The following is a 10686-nucleotide window of genomic DNA, read 5'->3' on the forward strand; positions in this document are numbered from 1 at the left end:
AACATACAATGACGTCACTAAACAGTGACGGCACAACTATAAGAGCATCATTCACAAGTTTCTGCACAGCCCTAACTACAGCCTAGTGTATTATTCTGTCACGTATGAGACCAAAAATCATTCAGTTGATCAGTGATATTCTATCATGGACAACATCATTGCCTTTTCCTTTACATCGATTTCTGATTCTCACTGATCTAACTCCAGTTGCTCGTGTTTCCTGCTATCCTGATTATTATTAACAGTTCCATCTTCGGGATCTCTTTTGATCAGACACACTTCCAGCTTTACTCGTGGATATGGAAAATGGAAAATGAAAATATGCTAGGCTGTCTTTTTGACATTTTGATGATATGAACTGAGTAATTGATCAGGTATATGCTTCACTCTCTCCAAACTTGATGCTACTCTTCAAATGTTGCACTTTCCTGCGCGCAAAACAATAAGCATTAAGCACCAACCAATGATAGTGATTTTGAACTAAAGAAAGCTGAAAATATATTTGCTGAGGGCCAATAGCAAAACATAACCTCCAAATAGGCTACATTTGCATTAGCCCGAGCTCGCTCTGTCTCTCACGATGCGTGCACCCTGGCGCGAAGTGAGCGTTTTCAGTTAATTGCTAACTCATCTTTACTCTTATGCACGAGAACTGAACTGAAAACGCTCGCTTCACGCCAGTGTGCACGCACCGTCATGTAATGCACTTGTTTATGCCGAATCGTTTAAAAAACAATGCCGGGACGCAAAAATCCAAAATCGGACATTTTCCGGAACAGGATCCGGCTCAAAGTAAGCACTGCTCTGCGCACCCTGCTCACACAGACATCACACGTCATCAGCGTGTTCCTTAAGGCTATGCAGAGTTGTAGACAGACAGTAATCGAGAACCGCAAACAAACAGCAGTTGCCTTTTACAGTTCCTCCTGAACCAAAACAACGAGCTTATGCTGCTTTTACACCATGTCATAACCATAATTAGGAGATGGCTACCCGTGACATTCTACCAGGAGCTGTTCATGTCCTCAAACTCAGATTTATGCATTTCTATGTGAACACTATCAATGCCGAAATGAATCTGCAGCAGTCAGGAGGTACAAGAAAGAGCTGTTTAAGTCATTATTATTATTGTAATGTTTTGTGCTAATTTAATGCCGTCTCTCGTGATGCTTTGCAGGATCTGCTGTGTTGATTGAGGCATGGCTTTGGAGAGAGCCCTCTGAAGGGAGGGTAAGGTCTTATGTTTACAAAGCTAGCTTGCTATTGCTAGCCTCTCCGAAAGTGCCAACCCTACCTTTAACGTTGATGAGTTACAAGATTTTTAAGGGAGAAAGACAAAAGCCAGGGACCGTGCAAAGATGTGCAAACTCTAAAAGCTTTTATGGAAATATTAATTGAGTGCTGATGGAATAGTGGTTTAAGACCCTTTTAGACAAACCACATCATATGTACGGGAAAAGACGATCCATCACCACAAATAAAATATTCAAAATTTGCTTTTAGAGGTCATCAAACAGATAACAATTTTTTTTTTTACACTGACTCATGTCTGCTCATTCTCTAGGAAAGCATAATAACGTTCTACATTAAAGTAAATACCCATCATTCTCTAATCTTTCATTTGAATGACTTTTAATTACTGCTTATTGACTTTGGTCACAGAAGCATTGGAAATGTAATACAGCCACTTAGTCAGCTGCACCACCCTTCCAAACACAGACAGCTCAATCAACAAAAGCTGTAGTTCAAGAGGCTTTATGTTTCATTAACTGCAGATTAAACATCTGTCGTACTAGTGGACTGAGCAGGAAGTTATGGTGAGAAGGTTAAATACAATACAATACTGAGAAGGTGACAATACAGACAATAAGTAGGCTAAATACAAAATAGACGTTCTGAAAATACTCTTTCGAGCTGTGAGAGTTGGGTTCAATACCTGCACAGAAAATCTATTAGAGTGATGCTCATGGACCATTTGAAGTCATCCCCATTTGGGAAACCTGTTTCCACGTAAGAGTTAAAAAAGGTAACTGGGACCTTATCTCACAAATGTGACTTTATATGTCACTTGCAAGTTGCAACATTACTCTTACTGTAAATGAGATTTTATCTCACAATTGTGACTATTTCTTGTAATTGTGACTTTATTTCTCGTAAATGTCACTTTATAGCTATCTCAATTGCGACTTAATGTCTCATAATTGCAATTTTAACTTGCAATAATTTTTTTATTTCTCATAATTGCAATTTGAACTTTGTCACAATTTCAACTATTTCTCGTAATTGCAACTTTATTTTATAAGAGTTTGACTTCATATCTTAATGCAATGTGACGTTCATATTGCGAGTGCAGTTTTTAAAAAAAATATTAACTAAGAGAACTAAAAAGAAGTGCTCTTTGAACACAACCTACCCAGTAATGAACGCCTGCTCTTTGTTCAGATTGAATGTGAGATATTTAACCATATAAGATGTGGGTTTCTTGATCTGAGGTAGTGATTGGTGATCACTAATTTATTGGGCATTCACCTAATGGCTGCACACTTCCTTTGTACAGTTCAACTAGCAATGACACCAAAAAGCGAAAAGACACCAAGTGCAAACCTCACAGAAAACCACAATGTTCTCTGTTCTCATACATACTTTGATGTTGTTGCTGGTGCATGCATGGCTTTCAATAACATTGCGTCTGTTGTAGCTTAAGCAGACATCAGACGTCAATAAGCACAAGGCATACCACAAGATGATGGAAACAAATCCAGAAATATCTGGTTGAATGACATTTCAAAAGCTGTGCATTCTGTGAGTCATTGTCAGAAAACCTTGCAGAACTGCCCAGGTCATATGCAATAATAATAAAAAGTGAATAGAAAGTGCAATGGCAACAAAAAAAACAACAAAAAAAAAAACAATGAAAAAGAGATCTGAATGTAAAAAAAAACCTTCTGATCACACTTGATTTGTTAATTTGACTTTTTTGCACAACAAGTGTTGTGAAGTTTTAGTAAAGTAACATAAAATAGATAGCATACCTGTATATTTTGTCAACTCCCACCTTTTATGTAGGCCTATGTTATGCATAAACTATACAGTACTTATACTCAGGGCCAGAACTCAACATTGAAGGCAGCATGTAAATCTTGAAAATTTAAAGAAATTTTGTGCACTTTCCATGTGCTGTTTTATTTCTTCCTCAAGGATGGATTACAATCATGGAAGGTGGATGATGAACTTGGGCTTTGGAGCGGCTGTCATCACAACACTGTCATAAGTGGCTGTATTACATTTTCAGTGCTTCTGTGACCAATGTCAAAAGCAGTAAATATGAATATACTTATATGATCATTAGATTTTTTTTGGAGGACAAAACTGGTCCTTTTAGAGACTGGGTTTTGAAGTGAGTTATACACTCACCTAAAGGATTATTAGGAACACCTGTTCAATTTCTCATTAATGCAATTATCTAATCAACCAATCACATGGCAGTTGCTTCAATGCATTTAGGGGTGTGGTCCTGGTCAAGACAATCTCCTGAACACCAAACTGAATGTCAGAATGGAAAAGAAAGGTGATTTAAGCAATTTTGAGCGTGGCATGGTAGTTGGTGCCAGACGGGCCGGTCTGAGTATTTCACAATCTGCTCAGTTACTGGGATTTTCACGCACAACCATTTCTAGGGTTTACAAAGAATGGTGTGAAAAGGGAAAAACATCCAGTATGCGGCAGTCCTGTGGGCGAAAATGCCTTGTTGATGCTAGAGGTCAGAGGAGAATGGGCCGACTGATTCAAGCTGATAGAAGAGCAACTTTTACTGAAATAACCACTCGTTACAACCGAGGTATGCAGCAAAGCATTTGTGAAGCCACAACACGCACAACCTTGAGGCGGATGGGCTACAACAGCAGAAGACCCCACCGGGTACCACTCATCTCCACTACAAATAGGAAAAAGAGGCTACAATTTGCAAGAGCTCACCAAAATTGGACAGTGGAAGACTGGAAAAATGTTGCCTGGTCTGATGAGTTGTCTATTTCTGTTGAGACATTCAGATGGTAGAGTCAGAATTTGGTGTAAACAGAATGAGAACATGGACCATCATGCCTTGTTACCACTGTGCAGGCTGGTGGTGGTGGTGTAATGGTGTGGGGGATGTTTTCTTGGCACACTTTAGGCCCCTTAGTGCCAATTGGGCATCGTTTAAATGCCACGGCCTACCTGAGCATTGTTTCTGACCATGTCCATCCCTTTATGGCCACCATGTACCCATCCTCTGATGGCTACTTCCAGCAGGATAATGCACCATGTCACAAAGCTCGAATCATTTCAAATTGGTTTCTTGAACATGACAATGAGTTCACTGTACTAAAATGGCCCCTACAGTCACCAGATCTCAACCCAATAGAGCATCTTTGGGATGTGGTGGAGCGGGAGCTTCGTGCCATGGATGTGCATCCCACAAATCTCCATCAACTGCAAGATGCTATCCCTATCAATATGGGCCAACATTTCTAAAGAATGCTTTCAGCACCTTGTTGAATCAATGCCACGTAGAATTAAGGCAGTTCTGAAGGCGAAAGGGGGTCAAACACAGTATTAGTATGGTGTTCCTAATAATCCTTTAGGTGAGTGTAATGTGTCTTAACAAAATGTGCTATCCATTTTAACACATGTATTACAATGTCACATGTCATAATAGATATTTTTTGCTGTCAGGATGTGCTGCCTTTGTAATTCTCTTAAAGGCAGCTTAAGGAGCAAACACATCCTTTTTCAGAAAAAACAGAACAGCTTACATGTAGATTTGCATGTCTGATTTTCAGAAGAAAGAAACAAAGAAACGAAGAAAGGGCAATGAGTGTAAATTGTGTAGATAAATATTAGCCCAGTAGGTATTTTATGGGGAGACATATATGTGTCAACTTGCAGTGACAGGAGGGTGCAAGACTGAGCTCTAAGCTCGGGGGCGGAGTTGGCAGAAAGCTCTCGGGGAAGAACTTGTGAGTCAGTTTAGTTGAGAGTCAAGGCAACTGTGGACTAACGTTACACACCTCTCACGAGCAAAAACACAGGACTGAATTTGTGGAAGATCGCATGTGTACCGGACTCAGGCGAGTCAAAATGTATCCTAATCCGAGACGCGCTTTGGATGTTTTGGAGACGCGTAACAGCGCATGAAACATACATGTGGAAAGTATGATCGTGGGATCTTTGACATAGATTGGGGAAGTCAGCATTTGACGCCATGCGTCTTGAGCGCGTGTAAAGTGACCGATCTGATTTGAACATCGACCTGGCTGCATGTGAGAAACAACTCGGTGAAGATGAACATGGACCCTACCATCCCGGTCATTATGTTTATATTTGGCGTGGTCGGGAACATTATTGCTATCGTAGTGCTTCAAAAGTCACGGAAAGAGCAAAAGGAGACCACTTTTTACACCTTGGTGTGTGGACTTGCCGTAACTGACCTCTTGGGCACGCTGCTCGCGAGCCCAGTCACCATTGCCACCTATGTGAAGGGCGCGTGGCCCGGTGGGTATCCGCTGTGTCAGTATTCCGGGTTCATTTTACTCTTCTTCTCTTTGGCAGGTCTCAGTATTATCTGTGCCATGTCCGTCGAGAGGTACCTCGCCATCAATCATGCCTATTTCTATAACCACTACGTGGACCAGCGGGTGGCAGGTTTGACGCTCGCGGGAATCTATGTGTCCGATGCACTCTTCTGCGCTCTTCCCAGCATGGGACTGGGATCCGTGGCACTCCAGAAGCCAGGAACCTGGTGCTTCATCGACTGGCATAAAAACGACAGCTCGAACGCCACTTTCTCCTACATGTACGCCGGCTTCAGCTCCGTCCTCATCCTCGCCACCGTCATTTGTAACGTGTTGGTGTGCGCGGCTCTCATCATGATGCACAAGCGCTTCGTGCGCAGGACCTCGCTGGGGACAGACCAGGCGCGCGTCGCGGAGATGAGGCGCAGGCGGAGTTTCGCGCGTCTGGCTGGTGCTGAGATCCAGATGGTCATTGTTCTCATAGCCACGTCCGTTGTCGTGCTCATCTGCTCCATTCCTTTAGTGGTAAGTGGGATTTGATGGCTTTTGGGAAATGACAACGCACTTTGATTAAGAGCGTGTTGCAAAATATGTGTTAACGACGTGGGATACCCGGCTAAAAAACAACAACAAAAACTTAGCTAAGATGGATTGCTGGTCTTAGCTAAATTTAATAGTTTGGTTTCAGTTAAAAGTCCATGAATTCACAAAATTGTGTAAAATCGTATCATACCTATTTTATAATACTAGCCTATACATTAAAATTGTAGTGTAAAATTACAAGCGAAAAGTATGAATTACATTATAATCTACTGAAAAATGTATATTAGATTTAGCAAGGCACTATATAGACTATATATAATACATATATAGATGTTTTTTTAATAAATTAAAAATATGGAAAGAATAATATGAATATGAATCTTATCCCGCCTTATAAATGGGATACTCATTTCCTGTGTAAACCAACCATCATTTCTTAAGCTTAAAAGCTTTTTTGATTTTGTGAATTTTTCTTATTATTGGCCTTGCATTGTACCACCTGCGTCAGTGCATTGTACAGAAACAGACACGTCTTAACAAGGCTGGTATATTAACATTAAATAAATTAATGACATATACAGTTAAGATCTATAAAATATACAGTCAGACAAATGCTATCCCATGATGCATGTTTTTTTAATGTTCATATCCTTTTAGTGTGTTTCACTCTACAAATGCCGGGTTGTTTCAACCTACGTTTGGGTCAAATTTGGACAAACCCAACCGTTGGGTTTAAAATTTGAAACCAATTGAAAAGCCCTTAAAGGTTGTCACACACACTCTAAACAACTTAGTGCTCAAGCCATCTATCGGTTGTTATCTATTGACGTTCACTGCATAGGATTTGTATGTCTATGATCTGTACTCATGACTTTATTATGTGTTGACTCATAGTGGAAAGACACAACCAGTATCTGATAATCAGTGGTCATATCATGATTGTGTTTGGTGTCGGAAATCAATGTAGGGTGACTATAGATAAAGAAGTAAAAAGATAATGTCTCGTTTCCTGTCTAGGTGCAGGTGTTTGTGAACCAGATGCCCACCCCAGGAGAGACAGCAGAAATGCTGAACTCGGACCTTAAGGCCATCCGAATTGCCTCTGTCAACCCCATTCTAGACCCCTGGATCTACATCCTGCTGAGAAAGACGGTTGTGCAGAAGATTATAGAAAAGGTCAAGTGTCTCTTTTGCCGTATCGGTGGACGGAGTCACGGGAGGAGCCCTACGGAGTTCCACTGCAGTAATGGTGTCCACAGCTCATCGTTTGTCTCTCGTGATTTGCCGTCGCTGGTTCTGCCCGAGCAGCCGGAGATGATCAGCACGTCACAGACATATTTGTATCCCCTGGACGCGGGACAGGGGATGGGCTGCTGTGGTGACTCTGTGCAGAGCAGGACGTGTTCAACTTCAACCGAGCAAACCCTTCTCTCAGGTGACTCTCAGGTGGTAGACCTCAGCAGCGGAGAAAACAGAACAAAAACGAGCACAGACTTTGTGAAAACACATTCGTGCACGCACTCCACCCCAAATGAAGCGCAGTGTTCCAAGCACCAGCCGCTGCAAGTCACATTCACAGACGAGACTTTGAGCTTAGAAGAGAGAAGCATATGAAACATGCCTCAGACCGAATCGAAAGAAAAAAAAAACTCATGAGAGTAAACAGAGAGAACAACTCCAATCAGAGTACTAAACAAAAAAGTGAAAAGAGAAATGGTTACTGAAGTAGGAAATAGATTGTTGCTACATGATGGGTTTCTGGAAAGGGTGAAAGAGGAGGATGGAGAGGCAAACTGGCTTCGTTTTCTGGTAACTGTTTTGTTGAGCAACAGGTTATCCTGCATAATCTAGACAACGAGGCGAATGACAGAGCTCGTATAAATGTGTCTATATTGTAAGTTCTTAATAAGTCTATTCGTTTTTGACTATAGATAAAATTGCATTTGGCCCCGATTGACTGATTTGACCCAGGGAGAGGGGATTTTTTTCCGACTCTTGATTAGATCGGACGGATGACCTTGTGGGTTGCACAAGCGATCAAATATCTGCTGCCCTGCTTCGAGTCCTCTTTTTCAGACATTCTTCATTAGGTCACAAGTTCAAGTAACCAGAGTGCCTTGTAAGCTTTTCTCATGCTGGAACTCGTGGTTTAAAATGTCCTTTTTCTTATGTTAAGGTGACCAGAACACTTTATTTCCAGTGACTGATGCATAAAACAAACTGTTTACTATTTCAAAACTTATATAAGATGTAGCTGGGCATAACTGTGCGTTTTTTTGGAATTTCCATAATATGTACAATATTCTGTGAATTAACCAAGCAATGTCATATGTTTAATGACAGTAATACCGACACAATATATAACGGTACCGAAAACACATCATACAATGTAAGAGCACATGATACACAGCATATCATTGTCAAGAACGTTTAGGAGGTGAAATTGTAAAAGCTATTAAGATGTTGAATGTCTTTTGAGGTCATACGTTTTGCACTTTTAAATCCTTGTAACCACTGAAAAAATTCAAACTGTCAAAATCAATCACTAAGGTCTTGATCAGTCAGTGGCCGTCAAGGAGGAACTGTTGAGTTCATCTGTACATATTTGTGATGTTAAAATGTGAGCAGCGTCTTATTGTCATGCTCTTATTTATTTTAGTTGTGTTGGACAATCTGTGGACTGTAGTTATTTCTTCTCTGTGAGAAGGTCAGGTTTGACATAGTTCTACCCATGTTGAAGCAGTTATATGGTTTTTGTTTCATTTCACATTTCGTGTATCAAAACAGTATGATACATGATTTAAACTACGTAAGCACCATCCTCTGCTGCATGTATATAAATGGTTCAACATTACTCTGTATGTTTTCACCATTTCATTTTCACATTTTCAAACACATGAATTTCAAACCTTGTCTTGCTTATTACCCTTAATGTGACCCTTCAGAATGTGCAATTGCCAGCTATATTTTATGCTAAAATAAACTGACAAATAGAAAATTGAAAACAAAAACAAGATTTGTTGTTGCACTCTTCAATATTAATATAAGCATAGCAGCATTAACATAATTGAACGATCCCAGTCCTTCAAGTATTACAAATGAATGTGTATATATATCAGACTATCACAAGGGGGATGATTATCAGAAACATTTTTAGAACTTTTTGAAACCTTGATTTAAAAAAAGAAGCATTTTTAAAATCTTGCACTCAAACAAAAAATAGCATTTTAAGGATGAACAATGTATTATGTCCAGAGAAAATCAATTAACAATGGATATGTTTGCAGATTGTAAATAATTACTAATGAGACTAGACTAGACTTTAGTCCAGACTAAAAAACATGATCAGTATTCATCAGAGATGTGCACACTCATCCTATTCACAGTGCACTGCAGGTCACTGGATCTGTATGTGGAAAAATACAGATGACCCAAAATATATTTTCAAATGTAATGTTTCCAGTGTGTCAGCAATCCTTGTGTCTGCTTTGTTAAAAAGGGCCAGAGCTCATTATCTTTAAAAAACCATTTTAATAAATGACTGGTCAGGGTAAGTCATGTTATACCTCTTAAATTGTATGCATTTATTCTTGCATTTACATCCTTAAATATATAAACTCTGGCATTCCTTTTGATTTGTGGGTCAAACAAAATCAATCCCGTGAATCACTAGGGTATCATCATGATCCTTACACAATGATCAATGTGGAGGGACAGATCTGGAGACCTTCGCCGACTGTAGACATCCCATAATTCCATTAGATCATGAAGGGAAATCAGTTCAACTCTCCAATGCAAGTACTCTCAGCATGAATCACGCATCTGTGCACTTGCTATGACGTACAAACTGCCACCTGTCCTGGGACCTATACGTATAGGTAAATAAGAACTGACAAAAGCAATCTTTCACTGCAGTCCTACCGCAGCACAGCCCATAGGATTCATCAGTTCCAGGCACCTCCTCAAACCATCATTAGCGAATACGTTAGTGTCCTCATTTATTTGAATGAAGCATCAATTAGCAGAGGATTAGCGGGAGGCAGAAGGATGCTGGAAGCTTCCGCCAGGTCCCACAGGTGCCGAATAAAAAGCATTAGAGACGTAAATCCCTCGGTTTGCAGCCCACGCACACAGCTGGACAGTATCAATGCAGATATGAATGCCTATGAATGATGGGGTTAGTGCCAGTAACAGACAATCATCAACATAAAAATGAAAGGCTGTGCGAGTTTGACCATTGCACATGTCTTTTGCAGCATCTCGTGAATGACACAGCGTTTTAAACATGCAATATTCACGTTAAAAGCTGTTCAACTTTAAAAAAAAGTGTTTTACTTTGTTTCACTGACCTGCGCTTTGTGTTTAACCGCAAAAAAAAGAAAGAAGCACTTTTACATTCCACTGCGCTGCTTTTCCATTGTCTCTTGGACCAGTGCTTATCCAACCTGTCCTGGGGATGCCCCACCACTGCACATTTTGTATGTCTCCCTCATCTAACACACCTAATTCAACTCATCAGCTCATTCGTAGAGGCCGCAACTTATTGCCTGCTACAGACGATTTCGGCAATCCTATAAGATCATTACAAATC

General features: G+C 40.3%; 1 protein-coding gene across 1 annotated transcript; it reads left to right on the plus strand.

Moving 5' to 3' along the window:
- Positions 1 to 4891: 4891 nt before the first annotated feature.
- ptger4b (prostaglandin E receptor 4 (subtype EP4) b) lies at positions 4892 to 7720 on the plus strand. Its single transcript, XM_056241390.1, has 2 exons — positions 4892 to 6077; positions 7113 to 7720. Exons 1-2 carry the CDS (start codon positions 5322 to 5324, stop codon positions 7707 to 7709), a joined length of 1353 nt encoding a protein of 450 aa, XP_056097365.1. The 5' UTR covers positions 4892 to 5321; the 3' UTR covers positions 7710 to 7720.
- Positions 7721 to 10686: the final 2966 nt, after the last annotated feature.

Source organism: Rhinichthys klamathensis, unplaced genomic scaffold (assembly GCF_029890125.1).
Source record: "Rhinichthys klamathensis goyatoka isolate OS25496 unplaced genomic scaffold, OSU_Roscu_1.1 h1tg000639l_1, whole genome shotgun sequence".
NCBI lineage: Eukaryota > Metazoa > Chordata > Actinopteri > Cypriniformes > Leuciscidae > Rhinichthys > Rhinichthys klamathensis.